Consider the following 27,130-nt stretch of genomic DNA (forward strand, 5'->3'; position numbering starts at 1 on the left):
ATGCTTGATGTCTTTTGGAAGAGGTCTCTCTAACCCTTTCTTTAATGATACATGAAGCAACGGTCCCAAAAGTTCAACAAATAAAAGAGTAGTTCTTTGTTACGCATTCAAGTGCTGTTATGCTATTGTCAGTATTTGCACATATTTAACAAATATCTGCATATTTTATTCCTTCAAATTGCCCACTAATGTGAATCTAATTCCAATCCAGCAACGAGAAGAGAATCCGAAATCAACGCTACCAAACTTGATCGCCTTGTTAGTAACTACTGCGTGAAAAAATAATTTCCTCTGTTTAAAATATTCCTCCTCAATCTATTATAATTATTGTCAGCCCAGCAAAATCCAATTCTTACTCGATTAATCATTGTATCACTATGTTGGAAAACTGTCAGAAAAAGTGATTACAAAATCACACTCTTTGTTAATCACTATTATAGATCTATGTCTCATAGAGTAAATATTTCTTCTCGGATCTTTGGTATTTCTGGTACAAACATCGCAGAGAATATTTTTTAGTTTCTATTATTCTATAGAGGAGTACGACCATTCTTCTCTCCAAACCGGATCGTCTGCAACCTTATATTGTAGAACCACTATTGAGGACTAAGTAGACAGAAGCCGAGTAAAATTTTTTTGTCAGTTTCGTATATCCGGAAACCGCAAAGAATCCTCTTTGTCGTCAGACATTGGTCTTCAGTTCTCTCAGCTCTCTCTCTCTCTCTCTCTCTCTCTCTCTCTCTCATGGCCTCCTCCCTCTCCTTTCCTTTCTCCCCTCGCTCACCGGCTCGACCGGTAATCTCCACCCAACTACCATTCTCCTTGAACCGGTCATCTTCATCCTCCTCTTCCCCCTACAATCCCTTCCTCTCGATCCCCACCACCACCTCCTCCTCCTCCTCCTGCCTCCATCACCTTCGTAAGCCTCTCTGCCCTCGGATCACCGCCGTCCATCACCTCTCCACCCCTCTCATCTCCCCTCAGGATCAATGGGGCACCTGGACCGCCCTCTTCGCCGCCGGCGCCTTCGGAATCTGGTCATGCCCCCTCCATTATTCCTCCATTTCTCTTCGTGTTCTTATTAAAGTTGCGATTTTGGGATATGGGTTTGTGTTGGTTTCGAATGTTGAAGACAACAAACTGGGGGGAATCTGGTCCTTTTTCCTCACCTTTCTTCGGATTTTTACTAAAGCTGCGATTTTAATGTGGATTTGTGTTGGTTTTGAAGGTCGGAGAAGACCAAGTGGGGGAGCGCGCTCAGTGGGGCTTTGGTGAGCACTTTGGTGGGCTTGGCGGCGAGCAGCATAGGGATCGTTGCGGCGGATGCGCCGGCGTACAAGGTGGTGTTGGAGTATTTGCTTCCAATGGCCGTTCCGCTTCTCCTTTTCACTGCGGACCTTCGCCGGGTTCTGCGCTCGACGGGGACTCTGCTCTTGGCCTTCTTGATTGGAGCTGGTATGTTGGTATTTAGTCTTTGATTTTAATGCATGGTGCTTATTCTATATACTATGCTGATTTTTTTTTTCTCGGTAACCATTTGTTTACCCCATTATTCCACCATCTGAGGAAAGTCAGAAGGTTCATCTAAGCAGAACGTTCTGAACATAAATAGAAAAACGGCTTTTGAATCACTATTTATGGAATTTATTTGAACTAAGCTAAACACAATAGTGCGAAAAAATGCTAAAAAATGTTCGAAGGTTTTAATCCAAAAAATCATTCTAGAACGCAAAACAACAAGGCCAAGGCAATGGGTGGGCTCTGATACCAAATGTAAGAGATATAATAGACGATCTAAACATGCTTTAACACCTTAAATAGCATTTAGATCAAAATGCGGAATAGAACGGATTGAAGATTACCTTCAGCCATTGGCATTTTCATCAAGTTCTGAAACATGAGTATTTGTTGCTCTGCATTTTTTTTTCAGATATTCGAAGCACTCCAAAACCTCACTTATATGATGTATTTTTTTTCTGAATGAGTTGTATTGTGTGAATAGAGACCTAAAATGGGTTAACTTAAATAGAGACACTACCCATCACCAAGTCCCTATGTGGGCAGTTAGATGAACATTGTGAATGTTCCTCAGATGGTGGAATAATGGACCACTTCATGCTTTGATGGATTCAAACAAGAGGGTAAACAAATGGTTACTGACAAAATAAGGGAACAAAAAGATGTAACAGTCTACACTAATTTGTTGTTTGCCAAATGATTTACAATTTGTGGGTTAATCCTCAAAACTTCATGAAGATCATCAAACTGAATATAATTTGTTTTCCATGACAGTTGCAACAACGATTGGCACGATAACAGCATATTTACTGGTTCCCATGCGATCACTCGGACCAGATAGTTGGAAGATTGCAGCAGCCCTCATGAGTAGGCATATTGGTGGAGGTACTATCAAACTATATAATAAATGTTGCTCCTGGCAAGGTCTTATAAGAAATGCAGGAGATGATGGCATAATGAAACATTTTAGAATTTTCGTTCTGCAGTATGTTAGTCATAATAACTTATCAATAGATTAATCCTTATGTACTATCATTTTATTGCTCAACTAATTTACTTATTTATACAATCTATGGATCTTCTTAGCTTTGCTAATTAATTGCTGAATGTTTCCTAGTGTATCAAAATGACGTGACAGGATAAAATATTAGGACATTCTTTCTAGGGAATGTCAGATTTTTGGTGCAAGATACATAATCTTAGCGTGATGAAGGACAGCCAAAATAGAGTTGAATGATGCTGACTGCTTATTGGCTTCTTCTATTTGGTTGAGCTCATTGTTTCCTAGGTGCATGCCAATGAAACTAAATGTTGAAAATCATGCAATAAGCTAGTATGTGATATTATATATATATATATATATATATATATATATATATATATATATGTATATATACAATTACTCAAGAGGTAAAATTGAGTTATATAAATTGTTACAATAAATTTGCATAAGAAATGTTAGCTTCTCTAATTGAAGTAGAATGCAAATCTTGAACAGTACAACTATTTAAATTATACTGAAAATCTCTTTATTCCTCACTTGTTCTTCTTCACTTTCAATGGTATGTACAATCATCCTTCTCATATCTCTTCCTCACCTTGTATCATCTCATCTATGAGGCTTACAGGCAAAACCTTCTGTAACCTGGAGGAGATCCCTATATTAGAGATTGAGGAGAAAGATCTAATAGAGCCTATTTCCTTAATGTATTCTATTATATTTCATAGAAGGTTCTTTTGAAACCAAACTCCTACTGCCCTGATATGCATAGTTATATCATCTATATTTTTTGTTATTAGGAAATCTCGCTGCCAACAAAAATTATCTCAGTTATAGTAACTGAGATATGTTAGTCTTATTCTGAATTCCGCTGAATGATTACCTACATGAGATTTTGTTAGATTTGGCTTACAAGATCCAAATAATAGTAACAAACCGTATTTCTGGATTCCCTGTTAAATCCAAAAGTTGATATAGAGACTCTTCTTTGCCAGTTAAAGAAAGTTCAAATGCATTCAGGTGGTAGATCAGCAATAAGCGACTGATGTTTTCTTGATGTATCCTACTCTAATGGAAATAAAATGCATTAAATGTGCTAGAAGTATTTTATTTTGAATTTTATATAACTTCAGGTTAATTTTCTTTGCAGCGGTCAATTATGTTGCTGTCGCTGAGGCTCTTGGTGTTTCTCCATCTGTTTTAGCTGCAGGGCTGGCTGCAGACAATGTTATCTGTGCAGTATATTTTACATCTATTTTCGCATTAGCATCTAGAATACCTCCAGAAGCTTCATCTACCAATGGTTTGAGTAAATATTTCCTCTTATCTAATTATACTATGTTGCTGTACATGCTTGTCAAGTGGGCTATCTAATGATACAATGATATAATCATTTCTATGCTAAACTTTTCTTCTCACCCTACCTATGTTATCGATCAACAAATGAAGTTATCTTTGATAATTCAATCTCCAATGTTTTAAGTAGAATCCAAACTACAGCCACCAAAGGTGACACTTGGTGGAAAGTAACAGTGCTGTTCTCCCACAGGTGGTGGGTTCGAATCCCGTGTGGTATGCAAGAGAACTTTCCATCTCAAGAAAAAGAAGGTTGACCAAACTACTAGTCCCAACCATTATGATAATGTGATCTTTCTCGCCTACATGTTGATTTTGTGTACACAGACAATAACTATTATAGACTAATTTTGGTTCTTTTCTAGCTTGAAATTTTGTTGGATGTATCTGATTGAAATATTATGACAATTTTATTATCGGTTAGTTCTGATAATTTTGATTAACAATGTCTTTAGGTTACTTAGTAATGTAGAAATTTAATGTAGGATACCATCTCAGGAACTTTTGATCCTCAGGAGATGGTCAAGTTGATTCTGAATCTAGCACAGGAAACAAGCTACCTGTCCTACAAAGTGCTACAGCTATAGCTGTATCTTTTGCAATATGCAGAGCAGCTAGATACATTACTACTACATTTGGTATTCAAGGAGGGAACCTTCCCTGCATAACAGCAATTGTGGTGGCCTTGGCTACAATATTCCCATCACAACTTGGAAGCCTTGCTCCTGCTGGTGAGGCGATGGCTTTAATTCTGATGCAGGTAAGATGTCCTGCACAATAGAATATTACCAGTATATATATTAGTGTTTCTTTCTGTTAGATGCTTCATAAAAATATTAGTGTTGATAATGCGAGGAACCTATGTCCTGTTCTACCATGCTAAACTTGTATATTAGTACTCACTAGGATGAAAAGGTGGATACTTCTGCTCCTGGATCGAGCTCGTTGGTATCTACTAGTATATTCATGTCAGATTCTGCTCTGCAAACTCTACAGGATTCTCACTATAGTTGTTGCTAATCAATCATGGTTTTGCCAAAGAAGGATCATACCGTTCTATGTTTTAGTCATGTGCAATTAAGATTGCATAACACTTTTACCTTTTTCTTCTTTATACTTTCAGAGTTCACCACAAATGACTAAGCGTTCAAGATCTCCATATGTTTTATCTCCATATTTTTTTATCCTTGTATGACTATTGATTACATTATTCTAGCTTTTCATTTATTTATTATACATGTATTAGTTTATCTGTTGCAAATGAGAAAGCCCTCATTGTGTGATAAGCAATATGAAGTATGTTCTACTTATTGCAAACTAGATAGTTTGTGACTGAAATAGTAAATATGATGGAGGCAAAATATGTACTTTGAGCCCTGTAACCATTATATAGGTTTTAAAAGAAATTCCTTTTGATACTTTTTCCCCTTTCTTTTTCTTTTTCCCTCTTGATGGTTCTATTATCTAATTTAACCATTTTGATTTTTGAATATACACATGTTAGGTCTTCTTTGCTGTTGTGGGAGCAAACGGCAGTATCTCAAATGTCATCAACACCACACCCAGTATATTTGCATTTGCGTTCATACAGATCGCTGTGCATCTTGCAGTGATACTTGGAGTCGGAAGGCTACTGGGATTAGAACAGAAGTTACTGCTCATTGCTTCAAATGCCAATGTTGGCGGCCCCACTACAGCTTGCGGAATGGCAACCGCCAAAGGCTGGACTTCTTTGATAGTTCCTGGGATTCTTGCAGGCATTTTTGGAATTGCGATCGCAACTTTTCTTGGCATCGGATTCGGAGTGTTTGTTCTGAAGAAGATCTAGCACTTCTCACTGTAAAATGCACATCAGATCAGATGCTGCATCTTGAATAAGCTTGATCCATGCTACTGCTGAAGTTTCCTTTCAGATTTTATTTTCCTTCTTTTTGCAAGACTTCAGTTACTCAGTGGCTTTGCACTCTGAAGCTGGAATGGCCCAGAATAAATTAATAGGTCCACTGCTTCATATCTTCCCCTCCAACTCCTTGTGGATGTGGCTTCTTTTTTTATCTTCTGATTTATTTCTTCTTTTTTCCAAGTCATCCTTATAATTCGAGTTTACTGCTATTATTTTGTTACGCTAGATTCTTTTAATCACATACTGAAAGCTCGAGCAAAATTATAATCGTAATCATTGGTGCCTACTACTTCGTTTTCTTGCAACAATCTCAAATGAAAATCCACCTGACTCGTTTTACCTTGCGTGATTGGAAACAGACACTGAGACCTTCCCATTTCCAAATATTTATCTAGAAGTCATCGATAAATGAGAAAATCTTTAGCATGGTAAGATGTGGATGAGAAACTAAGAGCAAAAGATAAAACTAGATTTAAATTAATAAAATATACTCAAATGTATCAGCTCTTTATTTATATGGCGATTACTAACAGGCCCTGAAAACATCAAGGCAGCTCGCAGAGTTCAATCCTTGGTTCCAGAACTTCTCATAGTACTTAGCATAAGTGAAGCTCCGGTAGAGAGGAGGATGCTCTTCGCCGACGAGCGATTCCGCCGGTCTGATCACCGCATCAGGCGACGGACAGTAGAAGGTGGGAATTGAAATCCTCGGAGAACTGTCGTTCACAACAGCTCTATGCAGCACACTTTTGTACTTGCCATTACTTAGTGCCTTCACCAAACAACAAAAAGATAGAAGCATAATGATTTTGGTGACAAGAATGATACTTGAAAGAAATTGAATGAATCCCAAAAGTTTAAAATCATTGACTTCTCTTTCCAGTCAACGCACAAAAGAACAAAAGTCAATGCTACCTGTATCTGATCCCCAACATTGATGACCAAGTTATATCTGGAGGAGTCAACTGCGACCCAGTTGGCATCCTTGAGGACTTGCAAGCCCGGGACATCATCTTGGAGGAGGAGGGTGATGACGTTGGGGTCTTTGTGGGCCGGCAAGCCGTAGGTCAACTCCGGCTGCGGGCACGGCGGGTAGTAGTTGATGGCCATGTGTTGTGCATGGGATCCTAACGCCTTGCTGATGTAGTTTTGTTCAAGACCCAAGCTCTCCGACATGGCTTCTAATATTTGCAGAGCCACGTCTCTCACCTTCTTGCAGTAGTCACTAACAATTTGCCTGCCATGGATGAGAAGAAGATTTTATTTATAAATATAAATATAAATATATGTATAACTTGGAAGGAGAGGAATAGAAGGAATAAATCTAATTATAATTTTATCTTAATTTAACTAATATTTTTTCATAATATTATCCCCAGGTTAGTGCTCAACTATTTTTCGCTCAATTTTTTCATCCTATCTCTCTTCCTATTGCACACTTACTTTATTTCTTACTTAAGTATGTATTGCATAGTTAAAAATATGCAATATATATCTACAAGAAATAAGAATATTTTAGTTTTAATTTATATGTCAAATTAAGGTTATTTAGAATCAATTTTCACTTCCTATAGTAATTATTATATTAATATTTTAGTTTACAACTAAAGTTAAATTATCCTACTCTAGATTAGATGTACAATTTTAATATCATAAGAAATTAGAATAGCAACTATGGATTTTTTTTTTCATAATTGGAGACCAAAGGGCCCAAAGATTTCTAGTGAAAATTAGAGTTGCTTCTATCCTTCTAAGTGTAAAACTGATTTTAGTTCCTCTTTTCTATTTTTAACTTTGAATTTCCTTGTACTGCTATTTCATTATTCTCTTAATTAATAAAATTTTAATAAATAAAATCTTAATTAATAAGAATTAGATATACTTATATGACATTATAATCTTTAATATCCACAGTTTTCTATGAAAATTATGTTAATCTTTCTAATCCCTGTTGCCAGTGATTAGATCTTTATCTAATCCTATTTTTATATAATAAATCAACCTAATGATTATGATTAACTTAAACCACTTAAGAAATAAATTAAATCTAACAAGGAAAAAAAAAAGCCCCCCCTTTTTTTCTCTTGACCTGAAAGTTCCTGGATTGGAAGGCCACTCATGAACGAAATCTTCAAGAGGGTAGCAGTGAAGCCTAAGGTAATCACGCCAACTGCGAACTTTCTCCGTTCTAACGTTGAAGCTGGTCGAGAGCCTCGTCGTCTTCATGGGATCGTCGGAGTAGTTCTTCAACCTCTCCGACACGGGCAACTGGAAGAACTCCTTCGACACACGTAACACGTCGTCGATCATCGCCTCGGGGATGCCATGGTTCTTCACCTGCATCGAATAAAAATATTTAGTGTTCTCATAAGTATATGGAAGAAGTTTCAACTATTATTATTATGAAACAAAATATTAGTACGTAACGTAACTTGGAAGAAGCCACCATTTTGGCATGCAAGGCCAATGGCTTCGATGAGACGGGAGCGGTCGGGGCCGAGGAGATCTTGCAGGTCTACGAGGGGGATTTGGGCGTTAGAGAATTCGACGTCGAGGAGATTAGGGCGGTCGGAGATAGGCCGGATGTAGTTGGAGGGGATGCAGGTGATGTCTTGCGTTGCAATGTCAGTGAGAAGAAGCTCGGAAGTGCTGCTTGCTGCCATGGTGATCAGAGGAGTGGGAGAGAGTCTAATGGAGATTGCTAGGTGCACTTGGCCTTGAAACCCCTGTAGGTGAAGGATATGCATGGACTTGAACTAAATGAGACAATGCCGCCAGCTGTTTTTTCTACGCGTGTTGAATTGCTGACATCTGGTGATGTATTATATTTTAAGTTTTGAAAAAAAATCGTATTATATCTCTCTAGAGGATATGATATATATTTCTTAATTAATGTACATTTCTTCCTATCCTATCTCTTTGCTTATTTGGATGGGAGAAATTTCCAATACTATTTCTTTACTTCATTGTGCATTGATGTGTTTCACCTTCCTAATACGTAGTTACCCTTATTATCTGGTACCTCAAATTGATTTGTTTCTCGGCAAGGGTAAGTCTTGAGTAGCATTTAAGACAGTCTTCTAGCAACAATGGTAAGATGTATTCAGACAATGGTGGGTTCTAGTTATATTGATGGCCAAACCATGCTGAATGAGTGTGACCGGTTTAATTAAGATATCACTAAATTTTCATTTCTTTTGAAAAAAAAAAAAAAGAACTATCCTGATGAGAAAATTCAGAATATCTCATTCAATTTCAGAAACACTAATCCATTTCTTGACCGAGATAAACAGCGATTATGAGGCAAAACATACTATCACACCAAGCAGCACCCATTTAAGAAAGAAAATGGCAGAAACTAAAGTGAGACGCACATCTTGATTGCATAGAAATATTGCCAGCCAGTATGCGGATAACTACAAGGTAGAATTATGCATATAACTATCCACTCGACACATTCCTAAAGTAAACAAAAACTATAGAATAAATCATGCACCATGCTGCTGTTTACAAGTTTCCTCGGCAGAAAGCCATAAGTCGGGTAACCATTTCTTGTTCTGCATGAAATCCTCCTGCAGCTTATCCTCCCACTCGGCATTCATATCCTCCAGGAATAAGTTGACTTGCTCTCTCTGCTCGTAATGCACGACTGAAACCCTGGTTCATCCAAAAGTGGTTTGACCAAACTCTGATCTGTTTATCAAAGAATTTGCATCATAGTCCCTCCCTGCTGAATTTGTTAGCATTTCGAGGATAAATTTCATTGTCATTTGCTGCAATATGCTGGAAACAATCAGGTCTCCCCTTACCAAATGAGCGCCAATTTGTCAATTCTTCCTTACTGAGTGGCCGCGAACCAAGTTCTTTGAAGCCCAAATCAGCCTTCCTACACCTGAATAGGGGAAGCACAAAGCCTCTTTAGTTCTAGATTGAGCTCATGAAGTGAATAAAACGGACTCTGTTACTAGTATGCCACTAAAATTTCCAGTCTGACGCTTCAAAAACCTCAATGGAGCCTGGTCGATGCTTCAAAATTATCAGTCTCAGTTCTTGTTAGAAAGGGAAGTTGGACATGCCACGTAAGTTCTTCAGGGAACTCTACATGTATCACAGCCTTGGAGTTGGTTAAATTCTTACTTCAACTGGTGCATCATGCACATCAAGGTAATGAATGGAATCAATCATCAAAATTTCTCCAAGGGGAATAATAACTTTCACTTGGATGGAGAAAACTATATATTAAATCATGAGAGAGGCAGTGAAGATAAAACTAGATGTACATCCAGTATGGTGTCACAATCTTCATCTGGACATGTAAAATTCGTATTTCTTGCTTGAAGATTCCTGAATGCCTGCAATTATGGGTAAAGCAGCAAGTACAGTTATTTCTTAGATCAGTGCTTCTAGTTCGAAGGATGAGTTGTACCTGAGTCAAGCCATAAACCCCCTACATCGCTGGACTTGTATCCTGTGAAAAACATAGTGCATTAGTATGAATTTATTATAGTATGGGCATCATTAAGTTATCCTGGCTTATACTATCAGCTTTTGACAATGTATTCCCAGAAAAGACCATCTAGTCCAATGAGTATCCTTAACAAAATCCTCATGAGAACTTATTATGACACAAGGAAGAAAGTAAGAAAATATGATTAGAAAAAAGAAAAAGGAAATTTGGATGTGCATTGTGGTTATTCTAGAAGATGGATATCATTCTATATACAGACAATGGACTAAATTTTGAATCACCATGCTGTTATGGATTTCTAAGATTCAAATAGGTGGAGCTTATAAAGAAGCATTTCATAGGAGAACACAAGATTTAAGGGGACATTGTTGCTTGAGCTGCTTGACAATCAGCCGTACATAGAAGATAGGTACTGTATAATACTTCCTTGTGTATATGTGGCCCTATAAAAGTTGCCGCAGGGCTACTTGTGCACAACTGGCAACAACTCTTACTCACATCTAAGGCCAATCAAGTAATACTTGGCCTTCTTTTCTTCCTTGCACAGTAGTGGCAATCTTCCAGGAGGACCAGGACCCATACAGAGGCACTTATGACCTAAGCCATCCCAAGAAGATAACTAGAAAATGTTATCAGGCAGATCCAAAGATGCTACCAGTGCTCCGGCACTGCAGCTACTACAAATGGAGTGACCCTCATCGTTTATGAAATAAGAAGCCAACTAGAGCACAACTCAGATTTGGAAAAGGTTGCAAAAGAATTAAAAGATTCATAACTGATAGCAAGCTAAGTGTTAAACCCTGTAGATATTGATGCCAAACTTGGATCCAAAACAAATCATCAGAGAGAGTGCATGGAACATCTAGAACTATTGGAAAGTACTCATCTTAATGTCACAGTTCATCCTCATCCAACTAAGAGAAACAAACCACTTCAGACCACCAAACCGTCAGCTCTAATACCATTTCAAGAAGCAATACTACTTTGCTACAACCCACTCAGGTAAAGTTTGCCAAAAGCTGAAAACACAACATTCTGAATTTCCTCGATATGAGCATAGAGTAGATGGAGAACCTAGGATTGATTTAATACCATTATCATCTCTTCAGTACAATAGACATAATTTATTATATCCAGACTGACCTATAGTTAAATCAGATTAAAGCACAGGAATACTTCAAAATAATGTACCTTTTTGTTCTCATGCAGCAATATCTGAAGATTATCAATTACTAGATGGAGGAGCTTATTGTCTTGTTCCACCAACCTATCGTCACCATTGCAGATGGTACCCAATAGCATTTCTGATAGACTATGCATTGCCTTAACCAGCACTTGAATATGTTTCTCTCTCGATGAACATGGACCTGCCATAGAAGATGAGTCAAGTGGTTAAAAGATGCAACAAGGGAAAAAAAAAAAGAAAGAAAAAAAGAACTCTAGAAAACTTTACATTTCCCTAATATGAGATTAAATCAATAAATTTCTTTAGTTGGTGGGCACAGACCTTTCTTGGGATCAGAATTTTGATTTGCCAATACCAAATTATGTGGAGAAACGCAACTACCTTTTGGATCAGATTCTGCTGCATCATTATAATTTACTTCAGCATTCCTTTTCTTATCTTCAATTCTTTGTTCTTGACAAATATCTGCACAGAAAATTGCCTTTTCATGAGAATTTGGACAATCCGGCTTTATTCTACTGGCTTCTTCAGATTTCTTCTTCACTATTGGTGAAATAATAGAAGATAAGACCATTGCAGATGCAGAAAACATTTGGTCGCTCTTCGAACTAACAAAAGTGCTGCTTTGTTCTGCAACAGATTCACAATATATGGCACTGCTAGAAAGATGCTTTGGACTCAAATAATTGGAACCTTCTGATTCCTTAACTACTGGATAAGGACTTGGTTGTTCACCAACACTGAATGGTGATTGCCGAGAAACTAAAGTTCCTTTCCAGCATGGCGAATCAACATCCTGGTCAAGCAAATCAACTCTTTCTAACGAATTCTGCTTTTGATCATTAGACAACACGGAGCCACATGTAGAAGCAGAGGCTTTTGGAAGAACAAGGTGCTTCATCTTCAATCCAGAGGTTACTTCTGTAGCATAGTCTGCCATATCTTTAGATGCTACTTTACTGCTTGAATGCAACATCTTTCCAAATTTACCAGAGATATAGATACTTCTCGTCAATTTATTATCATCTTGGATATTCTCATTATAACCTAATTTGCTGCCAATGCTGTTATGGTTAATGCTACTTTGCTGCATCTTAGTTATTAAATTCTCTGTGCCCATGCTATAAGGGCTTAGCTGATTAACCATTGGATTTGGAGCATCTGATGCACAATAACCATTAGAGGAGGAAGTTCTGATAGCTGAAGTTATTACTAGCCCCGAATTAGAACGACTAGTAGACGCAATGTAATCCATGGTATTTGTTGATGTATCAAACGAAGAATTTGAAAGAAAGGCACTGCTTGGTTCTACTACAGAGGAAGTAATAAGTAACCGAGGATAAGATTCCACTTCATGTAATCCAGTTGAAACCAAAACTGGTGCCCCAGATGTATTACCAGGGGCAGTCACATATCCTCCATAAATTTCTGAATGAAAGAAATTAAATCAGGTATCTCATACTTGTGATGTAAACCGAAGCAAGAAAGAAAGCAAGAAAGCAAGGATTTTGTCATTTTTTCCCCCTGTAATAATGAATCAAACATCTTACTTGAATTATCCTATCACATACTAGCATTAATCAAAAGCAAGTACTCAGAGGACGCCATAATCGCCTCTTCACGATCAAAGATGACAACTTTATCACAACAAAGGCGATAATCAAACAGGCAGTTGAGATGGCTGTTAAGATGGATTACCTCTCGGAAGGGATGACGAGGTGTGATAGCTCGAGGAAGGATCGAGCCAAAAAGTAAAGTGGTCGGAGGATGCGGAAGATGGGAGACGCCGTTCCAGGGTGAAAGGGGGAGCGAGAGGCGAGAGCGAGGAGGAGACGACGGCGGCGACGGTGGTAGTCGGCAGCGACCGGCCGCCGCCGACGGAGTCCATGGGAGGTCTGGAAACAGAGAGACTTTGACGGTTGGGGTCTTTTTGATGCCTTCAGTGTTTTTTATCGCATCAAAGGGTTGCGTTAAGTTGAGATCATTTATATTTCTGGTTGTTGTAAGCAAGTAAGACCAGATACGTGACATGTTACATTTTATTAAATCAATCATCCACACAATTATACGATCCGAATTATTGCTCCAAGTAATTATTTTTAAAAAAGAATAAAATAGAAATAATGAATAAAACATATCCTTTTAACCATATAACTATCATGCTCAGTTCTATTTAGAAACTATTCCAATGTTCTTTTACAATGAACTTTGAGTTTGATCACAGACAGTAATACTCTCTCTGTACTTCCTCTTATCTTTTTGCAACTCCTTTCCTTTTCCCCAGAGAAATGCATATAGCCCTCCAATTATCAAGCATGTCCCAAGTAAACTGCAAAATTAAAATTTATATACTTACACTTAGTAGTATTGAGTTTTTAAACTTATGAAGTTGTTAAATTAGATACTTACCTTCCAATTGTGATATCTGGACCCATTAAAATAGAGTCTATGATTGTTGTAAAAATCACAGATAAGGAATTAAACATTGAAGGATAAGTTGGTCCTCTTCTTGCAATAGCCCATGAGACCAAGCAAAATGTAGCACCAGTATTGAGTATACCCTGCAAATTAAATCATTTTGATTATAAACTAATAACAAAGTTTGCTATATAGAGTTGATATTGCTCTATAATAAATATAAATGAGATGAAAAAGAAATATTACAATTTTTTTTTTTAGTTTCGTCAAAGCTTAAAGTGTATATATAATGCAACAAAACTAGAACAATAATTTAAATTATAGTAAATCATTGAAAAATTAAGATTATATTATAAAATCTATGTGTTTTACATCTTTCTTTTTCAAGCTAAAATCCTAATCTTTTTTAAATTTTAAATTTGTCAAACTAGATCGGAGTAAAATATATTATTTTTTTAATAGAGAATCTAGTAAAATGTTGTTGAATAATAAAAAAGCAAAGAGTTAAAAGCGAAATAATGTCTTACTGAGTATATTATTGTGAAGAGTTGCATATTCCAACTTAAAGCCCATGTTGACTTCTCTCTATTAATAATAACCCCAATTATTATTGCTTGGAAACTTCCTGCCACACAAGTCAACATTGTTGTCCAATACTTGGAAGAAAATATCTTGAATAATTTCACCTGTTCATCAATAAAAAGTTATTTTTAGTTACTAATAATAACAACAAAAATTAAATCCTTCACACCACCATAGAAAGAATATATAATCTTTAAAAAATTATTGGATTAATTTTAAAGAACTAGAAATTTGCTTTAAATATAACTTCTAAATTATCAAAAAATTTATATATTTATATATTTTTATTATAAAACAATATAAAAATACTTATAATTTAAGTATTTTTTATAATTTTTTATATATTAAAAATTATAGTATTTTTTAACTCCTAAATACTTATAGCTTTTTTATTATAAATATTTTTTCACCCTTAACAACGAATGAGATTCTATTAGAAAAGAAAAAGAATGATATCTCATTAGGAATAACAATCTTCACTTTAAGAATTATATGATTGGAATAAAATGGTTTGTGACATCAGATTTAGTACATAGTAAATATTTAAGAAAAATTATTTGTGACATGAGATTTAATAGAGAGTAAATTTAAAAAATAGGAGTCGAGATAGAAATATCACAAAAGAAAAAATGAGCAAAATAAAATCTTTTCATAATCATAAAATGATAAAAAAATATATATATATGTTTGGATAACATACCTGCGTAATGAACCAAAAGGCATAACCCAAGCAACTAGCCACCAATAACAAAGTTCCACGCAGCCAATTATGATGAATAATCTCACTTGTTATTTCACCATGATTTTTGAGCAAGTGAGTAGGCCATATGTGCAAAGATTTTCCTTTGTATAAACTAACAACCATGGTTCCTCCCACGCACAATATAGTGCCAATAATCTTCACTTTTCCTTCTTTGGATCCTAAGCCCAGCCTCTCTACCCTAAATAGAGAAGAAGAATTAGTATAAGAAATGAGAATTAACTTCCTCTAGAAAATGTAGCATTTTGGTATGATATAAGATGGATTAATTACCTGATTATTACTGCTATGATGAAGGTTACAACCGGGATTAAATTTAAGAAATTAACTGAATACGCCGCACTTGTATCTCGTAATCCGTAATAGTATAGACCTAGTGCCATTATGATTCTGGATGCAAAAAAAAAAAATTATGAGAAATTATAATATTGACACTAAAAATTCTTTTTTTTGAAAAATTTTTTTTTGATCATTTTCAACAAGGGAACAAAAATATAAGACTAGTTGTCAAATTTAGAATGAATATTGCAAAGAAATGAGCTTACCCACATGCAGCATTGATGAAAATCCACATGCAAGTTAACCAATTCAACTTCTTTCTCATCTCTCTACAGGAGATATGTAAATAAATGAGAATAAATGTACGATAAAATAAATCTCCAATGATAACAACTAGTTGGTACTACTAATGTTAGTAGAAATTTATACAACAAAAGAATAGGTTTGTTTTGGGGTCTTATGCATTTATACTCCTTTAATTTCTTCTTCCTTTCCACTTTGCTCTACCTCAAAAGGAAAGATGACATGCACATATATAGATCATGAGCTAGCTAGGATTTCTGATTATTTTGTAGGAACTCGACAAATAATAGCAAATCCCCTTCTCCATGAATCCATTTCTTCTTCTTTTTTTCTTTTTCTTTTTGAATGAACAAGAGTCATGGTATAAAATCTTTTTTTCTTCCAAAGAATATAGCAAAGTGCATTGCATTCTTTCCTCTCCATCGAGGTTACAGTGTCAGTCTTTTTAACCTTTTGCTACAAGAGCATGGAACAGTTTTACCTATAGAATTAGAAAATTTAAGAACACAAAAGAGGCTGTAGTTAAGTATACTAGGCTATATATATTTTATTTTATTTAAAAAAAAAAAAAAAACCACCAAGGATGCCATCTCTTTATTAGCCAGCTACTCTCTTGTTGTAGTAATAATCTAGATGCATGATGTATAGAGTCTTAGTAATATTGTCTCACCATCCCGCATTAAAGAGATCAAATGCATTCACAAACCTCTCCAAGAAGAAGGCGAAGGGAGCAACGAAGGCGACGCCGATGATGTTGCGATAACCGAGGAGGACGAAGGGTTGCATGCCCTTGTTCAAGGCTATCTTCGACAAGAGGAGCATCCCCATGGTGAAGAGTTGAACCAAGATCATGCTCAATGGGAGAAGGAGATTTTCCATGGTTCCACTGCTCTCTCACTCTCAATCTCCATTAGAGAATAGAGAAGAGAGAAAGAGAGAAGTAGGTTTCAGGTGTTGGTGGAGAGATGTCACGTGTAACAACTTGAGTTGTTTGTTTGTTGCTATGAGTGGAATGTTTGAAGTTGTTACGTGAGAAACTATGGGGATTGTGTGAGCTTTAATTAGGGGGGAGATATTCTTGGAACGAGATCGGTATGATTCATCGCTTAGAAAGAAAAAGGAAACTTGGAATGACGTCTTTAATTCTTCTGTTCATAAATCGGATTGAGAGAGAGAGAGAGAAAATTTTGGATCTTATTTATTTTTATTTTTATTATTTCTAATCTTACAAAAATTATGAGACCTATTAGTAAAAATCCACCACTTTCAAGGATGAAGAAAATGAGTCTCTATAACAATCACATGTGAATCCTAACATTATAAACCAAGCGAAAAGGATTGATGCGTGTACCACAAGTTTACTAAAAACTTTCCCCTCTGTCTATGTTCTTCGACACCAAACTTAAAAGTTCCTGAGAAATTTCCCTACTTCATGAATCATGAGTCATGACATAAAACAGCTCCAGGACTCCTAGGAAAAGAAGAATTATATCTCATAAAGATAACCCAACATATCCCATACAAATGAAGTTGCCTGAATACTGCGAAACTAATCCCACATCTCATGCAAATGAAGAGGACAACCAATTCGTCTGGAAAAAGACTTTTCCAACATTTATTCTTCTTTCTAATAGAATGTATAACAAAAAATTGTGAGCTTCCTCACATGCACCAAGAAAGAATTAGAAGATAGAGTAACTCCATCACTAGACTCAGTTGCTTCGGATGCTAGTGGGCCCACTACTCATCAGCCATGGTCCCTTTCTCACTGACATAGATACCATCCAAGAACTTCCTGATATCCTTGTTCTTCACATGACACTTCTGCAACACAAAAGAGATTGCAATATTAAAGTAAGAGATAAGAGTCAACTGAGAAATGAAACTGATTGACATTCCAACAAATGGAGCACGTCTGAACCTGGTTGATCAGAGCAGCAGATCGAGAGACGAGTTCAATATCATTGCCATCAAGGATGAGTTCATCCTTGACTTTCTCAGAACGAAGAATCGTCACTCCTTGAAGCATATCCACTTTCCTCACCTGTTGAAGTGAAAGAAAGAAATATCATATCCGAAAATATACTAATCCATATGTTAAATGTCTGTACTTAATGGTCATCTCACATTTACCTCCATATGTGAAACATAGTAATCTCAATTAAAGAAAAAGGGAAAAAGTGCAAATGGCAAATAATGTAGATAAAATCGATAATGACAATTACTGTGGAGCTCCATGAATCACATAAGTTATAGCAGATTAATCCCCTGCAATGTGCAGAAGGAACTGAAGATCGTACCCATGAATAAAAAGAGGCATCCTGAGAAGGCTTGACTGTACAAGGACTAACATACATTACATCTGTGAGAATGACAAGCACTTTTTACTGGGGTAAAAAGCAGATAGAGCATGGATCTGATGGTAAATTTAAATTTAAATTGGTCTAATGTGGATTCCAAAATGAATCGAATATCTGTAAAACCAATACTTGTTCTACACCTTTAACACATGTATGAGTACAAAATGTTTGGTATACCATGCCAACGACATGACAAGTTGAAAGCAAAGATATACAATGCCAATGACATGAGAATTGATTAGCTATCAACATGAGTAATGCCGACCAGCACGGTAGTGGCCCATGGCAAATAACATGGGGCTAGTTCAGCATGTCACTAGGACAGCATTGAAATGGCACGACATGGGTGGGCACGAGAGAATATCTGGATAATCGCCCTCTATTGTACCATTAATTCCCTAGAACTCACATGCAATGGGTGGTATCAGATTCATTCACCACAAATCAAAATGAGAACGGATGAATCAGAACAAAGTACAACTAGATTTTCTTACGTTAAAGTGATAATTCATGGGACCATGGAACAATTTGTTCTGAAAGAAAACAGATGAACATATTCGCGGTTGGAACCTAACATCAAATTAAAGCAAATTGGAAGCCAAATAAGATAATCTCAGCAATAAATTCCATTTCAACAAGCAGAAGATCACGACAAATGTCTAAACCGATGCCAATATTGACCCAATCAACCACTTCATCTTTAAACCCTCTAAATATCATAATTTGACAGAAAGATCCAAAGGAAACCGGACCGATACGCAAGCCCGTAAACCAAAACCACGAGAAAAGCTAAGATCCAACATGGGTTCTTCCCCCAAAATTGATCCAATCAATCGCTTCATCAGTAAGCCCCCCAAAGACGATAACTTGACGCAAATATCCAAATCGAGTTGAACTCTTTACCTTCTTCTCTCCGAGGAAATTCCTGATCTCGATGGAGGTGTTGGAATTGGCGATGGAAGCGTTAATGGGGAAGTGGGCGTAGACAAATCGCATCTTATACCGGTACCCCTTGGTGACTCCAGTGATGAGATTTTGGACGTGGGAGATGGCCGTGCGGATAGCCGCCATGGTCTTGCGTGTGCCAAACCAAGCTTCCACCTTTAGCTTTCGCCCGTCCTCCACAAGCTGGAAGTCGAGGTTGAGGTGCTTAAAGTTGCGGGTGAGCTTACCGCGGGGTCCCTCCACCTCGATTAGCTTCGCCTTCACCCTCACGGCCACCCCCTCGGGGATATCCATAGTCTCCGTCGCCAAGATCGTCTTCATCTCTCTCTCTCTCTCTCTCTCTCTCTGGGTGTTGGAATAGGAGGAGGAGAAGAGAGAGAAAGAGGGAGGTGACGGCGATGGTTGTGTTTTGGCGCTGCTTCGAAATTTTTAGGGTTTTGGTGGGCGTTGTTCGAGCAAAATAAATCGAGCCGGCTCGAGCTCGACTTCCGGCTCAAATTTAATTTCTAACCCAAACTTTAAGCACAAGCCGACTCAGATCAAAGCTCTGCTCAATAAAGCTTAATTCATATTTTTCTAAATATACATATTAAATAAGATTTAATTTCTTACATATTTGATTTGATTTCATAAAGGGTAGGGTAGACTAACCAAGATTCCCTTCAAGATTAATTTAGACTTAAATTTAAAAATAATTAATATAAACTTGATATTTTTTTTGCTCTGAATCTTAAACTATTCAGTCGCTTTATAAATAATGAAACCATTAATTATATTGACAGGAAAGCTGCTGTAAAAAGAAAAGAAAATTAAAAAAAAAAAACCTTTTTTTTTATAATAAATTTTGTTGATAAACCCATCGTAATTGATAATATTTCATGCAGCATTCATTTTGGTCAAAAACTCGGTAGTTGGGAGGGTGTGATTATTTTCTCGCCGTTCTTATTTTATTCTCTACTTCAATTTGGTGAGATAGTGATCACACAAAACTTACTACTTAGTAGTGATTACATTTTTTAACTTCCTCTTTTAATACCGATAGACAAGACTTTTTAAGAGGAGGAGGTGAAGGTGGGACTGGGCCCCCATTCTGTTGGAAAGTTAGTTAGGCAAGAAAGAAACCGTTGCTTACTCCCTCATGCCATTTGCATTTATATCGCAACTAATTTGCTTCTCTCTTCACTTCACCCCTTTCTTGTTAAATTCCCTCCCTCATCTCAAGAGTAACAATCACAACATCGAACAAGATGCTACTCCCTCTCCTCTTTCTCATCCTCTTCCAATGCTCCTTTTCTACGACCGTAGCCACCGCAATTCCAGACATAATTGTCGACGCTTGCCACCGATGCGAAAAGGCTGATCCTAATGTGAATTACACCCTCTGCGTTGCGTCTCTCGCATCGGTGCCCAAGAGCGGTCAAATAAACCTCAAAAAACTAGCAATCGCATCGGTAGAGATAGCGAAAGCAAATATGACGCGTGCTAAATCGGAGGTGAGGAAGATATTGAAGGCTGAAACGATGAATCATTATGTAAAATCGTGCTTGGAGACTTGTCGAAATCTCTATTCAGATTGCATTTCTACTCTTGCGGACTCCATCAAGGCGATCAAGTCAGGCCGCTATGAGGATGCAAAGATATGGATCAGCAGTGCGGTGGATGCACCTGGTACATGCGAAGATGGCTTCAAGGAGGGGAGCTTAAAGTCGCCGTTGACAAAGGATAATGGTGCATTGTTCAACCTCACTGCCATTGCTCTTGCCGTTACCTCTCTTCTTTGATAATTATTCCTTCATAAGATCATCTGGATATGCTGATAATCTGTCTATGTAGTACCTATTACTTCTCTTGTTTAAAGACTATATGTTCAAGTGCATGGAAAAGGCTTATTATCATCATCTCTCTTTCGATAACATGGATCAGAATTTGGGTGTTAAATTTGCAGTTCTTTGACAGGAAAAAGATCTAAGTCTAAAGCTTATTTGTGGCAGTATTCAGAGTCCAAAGGATGTAAGGCATCATCCAAGTGAAGAATTGCTCACATCTATCTCATTCTGCTCGAAACTGAGAATTCCGCTGCTCTATATAGAGATAGTCGCGTGATTCTTAAGCTGTATAATCGATCGACTTCATGAGCAGATGATTGTGCTTGGTTAATACATTCAGCAAATTCAGATGTCATTCAACTCTAAATCGACTGAGATATTTACAAATTTTGGCGTTTGCCATTATTATCTCTTACATTTTGTCATATTGGTATTTCACCAGATAAGAAATCTCGGATTCTAATCAACATCCTCGGTTATCATGTTTTCAAGTAGCATAGTTAAATTAAATGATTAACATCATCAGATTTTGGAAAGTAGACAGCCTAATAGCAATATTTCTCACTTGTCAATACCGTCAAACAGTATCATATCACAGAAACAATATGAAGACTAACAATATCACAGAGAAATACTCAAGATGGTTTTATTCGTTAATGAATAACTCGGTCTCTGGAAACCGAATTAAACAGTGAATGAATGCATTTTCTTCAGTTACTGCTTGAAGGATCACTCAATTTATCTCCGACGAGTCCTTCGAGATGGTCGGCGCATCATTGCAAGCCTCATAACACATGGTTCCGCACGCCATGCTGTCCTTCCCGTTGGAGCAGCGGTTGTAGCAGTCATGGAAGCAGCCAAAGACGGTGGTGCTGACGGCCGGCACCGCCGACATGGCGAGCATGGAGAGGAGGAGGAAGGCAACCACGGCCATCTTTGTCTCGGCCATCTCTTGTTTGAAGGAAAGAGAGCAAGTAGTGGAAGGAAGAGAGTTACTAGAGTGTATGATAGAAAGAACAAAGGTTTTGGTTGCAAGGAAGGTAGCCGGGTATACATAAGAGCAGGAGGTTGTGTTTCTATGGATCCACATGAAATGGCGGGAGTTTGTTTTGGACAACGGTGACGTTTTGACTCGGTCTAGCAGAGATTAGTGGACAAATTTACTGGGGGAATCGAGACCACAAACTGGCAAAAGGAATTAATTTTTAGCTGCAACTAAATCACCTTAACAATCTTGGATACAAAAGGAAACTAATATGGTTAGTTTAGTAAATCTAGTTTCACGTTTCATATATCAATAAGTGACATAAGTCGGGGTCTTTTAAATCAAATAGAAACATCTGGCAGAGAGTTTTGCTGAGCCGCCATCAAGATCATAAGAAATAGTGCAGCTTCTTTTCATTTTGGTAAAACCAATAGAAGCTGTGATTGCTGTAGTCCATCTTTTCTTTTCCCACAAAATTTTTTCCCTCTTGGAAGGTAAAAAAATAGTTGCATTATTAATACAGTAATACAAGTAAAGGTACAAAGAATCAATGATACATCTGGAAAGATTCCACTCAGATCCTCATCTTAAAGTACATCAAAGCTGTATGGAAACTAACTCTAATATTGGTCTCATCACTAAAGCATCCTGAAGAATGAAAAATGAAAAAGAACTTTCATGACATTAAGCCTGCTACTCAATTCGCCTCCATTGGATCATGTTTCACTCTCTAGTGAGCAAGAATCTGTGTCAGGTTTTTCTATAGAATGCTTCGAATTCCGAGTTCCAAAAAACCACGGGTCACAGGCTTCTCTTAATCCAATCTGCTGCCAAGAGGTCCAGCTCATCCACAATTGTCATAAGTAGAAGCTCCATGTTTATGTGCTCAGTCTCTCTTTGGCCCCAAGCCTGGGACAAGGAACAGGGCCGCAAACCTGATGGAACTTTTCTCCAGTCAAGACAACTATAACCATGAATTATTGTAGAAATTATAAAGTAACAAAGAACTTACTGAAATAGTGAAATACAAAGCTCAGAATGTAATCATATAACTACAATTAATATTTACATGATGAAGGCAGTAGTTCACAAGAGGGGGAAAAGAGAGGCCTATTTCTAATCAACATCTGATGAAAACAGTTGGGCAACTGCTGAGTTGTTCACTTTTTGATCGATCTGTTTGTAACTATCCAAGCCCTCCGCAACTGCATCACAAATGCTGCCATCTTAAAATTTATTTAAATCAAATTCCCTTGGATGAATTTTCATTTGATCTTAACAGGGTTCTACAGATCAGAACTAAGCCTACTTATTTCCGCAAGTTAAGTTGACTTCTTCCAGGGTTTTAATATTCCCAATAGCAATAACAAATATCATGTCTACCTTACAATTCTCAATGAGTAAACCTAGTAATTTACCAAACCATGATAACATGTGCAAGGATCACGCCTGTAACTGATTGAAGGAATTGGTCAGACTTTCAAAGAGCCTTCCTTTCTATGCTACAGCTAACTCCATAAAGAATAGAAAAAGGTAAAAATTATAATGATAACTTCTCATTTATTGCAACTATAAATTTTAAATGGAAGGGTTTTGTCTCTACATATAGGCCATAGGGATCATGTCTCATCTATGTATAGAAGCCCAGAGAATTTATAATAGGGCAAAGCAGACATAGAAGCGACATTAGACATATACAAGACACCACCTGTATTTCACGTATAATTTTTTTTCTAGTTCATATGCAATAGTAAAGGTATGTTTCCACCTCCTGGAATGCAACAAACATTGCAGGCAATTTTTTAGAAACAAGTACAAAGTTCAATGTATATATTTGGACAATAATCTGGTAATTAAATATGATAATTTATATTAATCGAAGTAATGATGGAGAATCTCATCCAGCTCCTTATAATGAATTAAATTACAACCAAGAAGAAAATGAAAGAAATAGAGTACATGAATCAAGGTATGAGGTCAAGATACCTGTGTTGCATGTACTAGCAATGGCACAGCCACGACGACAATCAGAGATTGATGTGAGGAAAGCAAGGGTAAAGTATCACTCATGTTAAAAAGAGACATCATCTCTTCTAAGCTCTACTGTTATACAATCTCATTGTGTACCATGTTGGAAAGAAACCATTCCGGGACATTGCCTCCATCCATCTCTCAGCCTCCTTTGTTTTACCTTCTCTGCAAAAACCATGAACCATAATGTCGAAAGTCCAACGATTAGGTTGGTAGCCCTTCTTGCACATCTTCTCAAACAAGTCACAAGCAAAATCCATCCTCCCTCCCATACTTAAGCCTCTCAATATCATATTATAGGTATAAATATCCACCGGAAAGAATCTTTCGACCTCTTCTGCCAACTTGTCTAGGTTCTCGCTCATCCTGATCCCACCAGAAAAGGCAGCAATGAGTTGACCAAGCAACAGCCGTCCTGATCCCTCATCCTTAATTTCTCCATCAGATCCTATTGATTCAGCATCCCTACTGTGATCTCTTGTCTGAAACCAAGCCCTTAAAAGTGCCCTGCTCTTCAAGGTATGCAGCAAGAGGATATTGCATAAAAACGCAGAAACTGGCCTACCTGTTTCCCTGAAATCATCAAGAACCTTTACTACAGTATCATAATCCTCCGAAGAACACAATACAAGCACGAGCTCCTCGTAGCATTGGAGGCTTGGGATCAACCCTTTCTTCCTCGCCTCCCTCCAGAACACCATAGCCTGCTCTGGCTTTCCAGCTTCACAAAGACCAGATATAAGTATGTTATAAAGCTTGTTTCTGGGCTCCTGCTTCTCCCGCAGTTGGTTGAAAAAGTTAATAGCATCACCGATGCGCTTACTCTTCAGATAGCTCTGAAGAAGGAGAATGTTGCTGTCTATATTAGGTTGGATACCTGCATTTTCCATTCTATTGTACACTTCTCTTGCCATCTCGGGTCTCTTGGCATGTGCAGCCCCATCAATGACATAGTTATAGCATGTAATCGGATCAAGTTCCTTGAGTTGCAACTGCTTGTTGAGTAGCTCAAGAACCTCTGCATACTTGCCCATTTCGCACAAAGAGCACACAACTGACTGATAAAGGTCCCGACTTGGTGAATGACCCACCTCCTGCATCTCAATAAGCAAGCGAGGGAGCACATCCAACCTCTTCATCACGATGAACGCTTGAATCAGACTGGTATAAGTGGACTTGTACCGATAGAGACCGCCAGGCTTCACTCCACCAGCCATCTGCGGCACCAAGCAAGCTTCTTCCACATCCCCTGCCTTGCACAGTGCTGCAAGGTACTTGGCTAAGACCGATGAGGCGGGACGCACTTCCCTCTTAAGTGCCCCATCGAGCAGCTTGCGGACCTTATCCAGCTTACCCACCTGGCACAGCACATTAGCGAGGACCGTAAAGGTCTGTTTCTCCGGGAAGTATCCGTGCTGCATTGAGTCCTCTAAGACCTTGCAAGCCTCGTCTACATCCCCCTCCCGGCACAGGGCCTTGATCAGATCATTGTAGACCTGCACATCAGGGCTGAAGCCCAGCTCCATCCTCGAATTATAGAGGTGGACGGCAACATCAACCAATCCGGCCTTGCAGAAGAAGCAGAGGGCCGCTCTCATCGTACCGCGGTCGGGAGAGATTCCCTCCTCCATCATCTCCACCAGCAAATCATACACCTTTCCAAGCTTGTTCTTCCTCAGGAGGCTGCAGAGGAGTAGATTGTATCGTGAACTATCCGGGAGATAGTCCTCCGAGTTCTTCTTCGTTGCCAAGAACTTGACGGCAGTGTCAAGCCTGCCTGCGGAGACAAGGTTGGTGATCCAGGCGCCATAGATCTCAGCAGAACCGAATTCGTCAACAAGGCGAGCAGCCGCATCGAAGAAGCCACGGCGGCAGAGGGCGGGAATGATGGTGCCGGCGGCGCGGGCACGAGCGGAGGCAGGAGCCGGGAGCTCGCGGAGGAGGGCTTCGGCGTCCTGGAACCGGCCCTGGCGGCAGAGACTCTTGATGCGGATGCAGGACGCGACTGGACCTGCGAGGCCCCGGGCGGCGATCTGGGAGTGAAGGGAATCCGCGAAGTCGAAGAGGGAGGCGTCGACGAGCGCGTTGAGGAGGACGTGGAAGGAGAAGGCGTCGAGGTCGAGGCCGTGGAACCGCATTCGCCCGAGGAGCTGGAGCGCGAGCTCGGGCTTCCCGGCAACCGCGTAGCCGACCACAAGCGTGTCGTGGAAGCGCGGGTGCGACGTCGCGGGTCCAGAAGAGAGAGGAGAGAAGGCGGAGGATGGCGAAGCGGAATTGGAGGAGAAGAGGCGGAGCCAGTCGAGGACGACGGAGACGCGTCGGGCACGGTAGAGGAGGCGGAAGACGGCGTGGTAGATGGCGCGAGAGTGGCGGTAGGGGTGCTGCCGGCCAGACCAGTCGAAGAAGCGGAGGCGGAGTAGGAGGAGGGGGTCGTCGACGGCAGCGTCGTCTTCGCCGGTGGCGGCGGAGGAGGCGGCGGCGGAGGAGGAGGAGGAAGAGAGGAGGCGAGGGCGGTGGCGGAGGGCGGAGAGTACGAGGGGCTCGGAGAGGGGAAGGCGGAGACCGGAGAGCGAGAGTTCGAGGGAAGCGTCGTCGGGTGAGGAGGAGAGGGCGGAATAGATCTGGTCTAGAAGAGAGGGGGCAGCGGCGGTGCCGCGGAACCATGCGGAGAAGGCGGCGGCGATCTCGCCGGAGGTGGGGCTAGGGTCAGGGTCAGGAATTGGATTAGGAAGCAAAGGGGCAAAAGAAGGGAGAGAAGAAGGAGGAGGAGAAGAGGAGGAGGAGAAGGGTTTATAGAGGAGAAGACTGAGAAGTGATCGAGAGATGAAGAAATAGCTATTGGAAGGGTGGAGTTTAACGTGGAGGTGGAGGTGGAGGTGGAGGGGAAGGAAGGGCATGATTGGTAATAACGGAAGGCTATCATTTGAGAAGAGTGGAGAAGAAGAAGAAGACGACGACGACGACGAGAGGTCGCAGGGTTTTCTTCTCCATTGCTCCACTCTGCTGCTGAGCCTCAAAACTTGACCATTTTGGGGGTCGTAAACTTTTCATTAGGGGTTCTCCCAATGGATCAAATCTAGCCAGACTCAAGCCCAAGATCAAGACCAAGACCAACATCCAGCCCAATTAATGTATTAATAGTGAAGCCCAAGTACCAAAACTCTTCTCATTCTTTCATTAGTTGAGGAATCAATAAGTCACCGTGAACAG

The 27,130-nt window shown here is 39.0% G+C and overlaps 7 protein-coding genes across 20 annotated transcripts; 2 read left to right on the forward strand and 5 right to left on the reverse strand.

Annotated features, from left to right (window-relative positions):
* Window positions 1-678: 678 nt before the first annotated feature.
* LOC140780642 (uncharacterized) lies at window positions 679-5,887 on the forward strand. Of its 2 annotated transcripts, none has more exons than XM_073126326.1 (6): window positions 679-1,037; window positions 1,229-1,455; window positions 2,293-2,403; window positions 3,669-3,827; window positions 4,390-4,634; window positions 5,379-5,887. In XM_073126326.1, the coding sequence occupies exons 1-6, from the start codon at window positions 745-747 to the stop codon at window positions 5,700-5,702; spliced, it is 1,359 nt and encodes a 452-aa protein (XP_072982427.1). In that variant the 5' UTR covers window positions 679-744; the 3' UTR covers window positions 5,703-5,887. The 2 variants fall into 2 exon arrangements, with proteins under 2 accessions (XP_072982427.1, XP_072982428.1); XM_073126327.1 differs by having other exon boundaries at window positions 680-1,037; window positions 3,669-3,821.
* A 372-nt stretch (window positions 5,888-6,259) lies between these two features.
* LOC140802451 (protein DMR6-LIKE OXYGENASE 1-like) lies at window positions 6,260-8,440 on the reverse strand. Its single transcript, XM_073157996.1, has 4 exons — window positions 8,210-8,440; window positions 7,867-8,114; window positions 6,693-7,014; window positions 6,260-6,549 (listed from the first exon to the last, which is right to left on the reverse strand). The coding sequence occupies exons 1-4, from the start codon at window positions 8,438-8,440 to the stop codon at window positions 6,304-6,306; spliced, it is 1,047 nt and encodes a 348-aa protein (XP_073014097.1). The 3' UTR covers window positions 6,260-6,303.
* A 686-nt stretch (window positions 8,441-9,126) lies between these two features.
* Window positions 9,127-13,388, reverse strand: LOC140780377 (uncharacterized). 12 transcript variants are annotated; one of them, XR_012107501.1, is made up of 7 exons: window positions 13,130-13,388; window positions 11,813-12,859; window positions 11,437-11,612; window positions 10,204-10,245; window positions 9,783-10,129; window positions 9,587-9,669; window positions 9,127-9,504 (listed from the first exon to the last, which is right to left on the reverse strand). XR_012107501.1 is itself a non-coding variant. In XM_073125886.1 (5 exons), exons 1-4 carry the CDS (start codon window positions 13,317-13,319, stop codon window positions 10,225-10,227), a joined length of 1,494 nt encoding a protein of 497 aa, XP_072981987.1. In that variant the 5' UTR covers window positions 13,320-13,388; the 3' UTR covers window positions 9,127-10,129; window positions 10,204-10,224. The 12 variants fall into 12 exon arrangements, 3 of the variants coding, with proteins under 3 accessions (XP_072981987.1, XP_072981988.1, XP_072981986.1); XR_012107497.1 differs by having other exon boundaries at window positions 9,127-9,470; window positions 11,753-12,859; XR_012107500.1 differs by having other exon boundaries at window positions 9,587-10,129.
* Window positions 13,389-13,571: 183 nt separating this feature from the next.
* Window positions 13,572-16,715, reverse strand: LOC140801728 (WAT1-related protein At1g09380-like). The gene is made up of 7 exons (XM_073156982.1): window positions 16,480-16,715; window positions 15,737-15,799; window positions 15,465-15,581; window positions 15,132-15,372; window positions 14,377-14,535; window positions 13,841-13,992; window positions 13,572-13,760 (listed from the first exon to the last, which is right to left on the reverse strand). The coding sequence occupies exons 1-7, from the start codon at window positions 16,650-16,652 to the stop codon at window positions 13,628-13,630; spliced, it is 1,038 nt and encodes a 345-aa protein (XP_073013083.1). The 5' UTR covers window positions 16,653-16,715; the 3' UTR covers window positions 13,572-13,627.
* Window positions 16,716-17,242: 527 nt separating this feature from the next.
* LOC140780632 (large ribosomal subunit protein uL6) lies at window positions 17,243-19,553 on the reverse strand. Its single transcript, XM_073126305.1, has 3 exons — window positions 19,037-19,553; window positions 17,695-17,817; window positions 17,243-17,597 (listed from the first exon to the last, which is right to left on the reverse strand). The coding sequence occupies exons 1-3, from the start codon at window positions 19,397-19,399 to the stop codon at window positions 17,514-17,516; spliced, it is 570 nt and encodes a 189-aa protein (XP_072982406.1). The 5' UTR covers window positions 19,400-19,553; the 3' UTR covers window positions 17,243-17,513.
* A 997-nt stretch (window positions 19,554-20,550) lies between these two features.
* Window positions 20,551-20,859, forward strand: LOC140801730 (pectinesterase inhibitor 12-like). The gene has a single exon (XM_073156996.1). The coding sequence runs from the start codon at window positions 20,551-20,553 to the stop codon at window positions 20,857-20,859; it is 309 nt and encodes a 102-aa protein (XP_073013097.1).
* Window positions 20,860-22,376: 1,517 nt separating this feature from the next.
* On the reverse strand, window positions 22,377-26,958 carry LOC140780408 (pentatricopeptide repeat-containing protein At1g71210, mitochondrial). 2 transcript variants are annotated; one of them, XM_073125939.1, is made up of 2 exons: window positions 23,876-26,958; window positions 22,377-22,824 (listed from the first exon to the last, which is right to left on the reverse strand). In XM_073125939.1, exon 1 carries the CDS (start codon window positions 26,815-26,817, stop codon window positions 23,983-23,985), a length of 2,835 nt encoding a protein of 944 aa, XP_072982040.1. In that variant the 5' UTR covers window positions 26,818-26,958; the 3' UTR covers window positions 22,377-22,824; window positions 23,876-23,982. The 2 variants fall into 2 exon arrangements, with proteins under 2 accessions (XP_072982040.1, XP_072982041.1); XM_073125940.1 differs by having other exon boundaries at window positions 22,377-22,833.
* Between the last annotated feature and the right edge of the window lie 172 nt (window positions 26,959-27,130).

Source organism: Typha latifolia, chromosome 1, assembly GCF_019914945.1.
Source record: "Typha latifolia isolate L0001 chromosome 1, TyphaL0001v2, whole genome shotgun sequence".
NCBI lineage: Eukaryota > Viridiplantae > Streptophyta > Magnoliopsida > Poales > Typhaceae > Typha > Typha latifolia.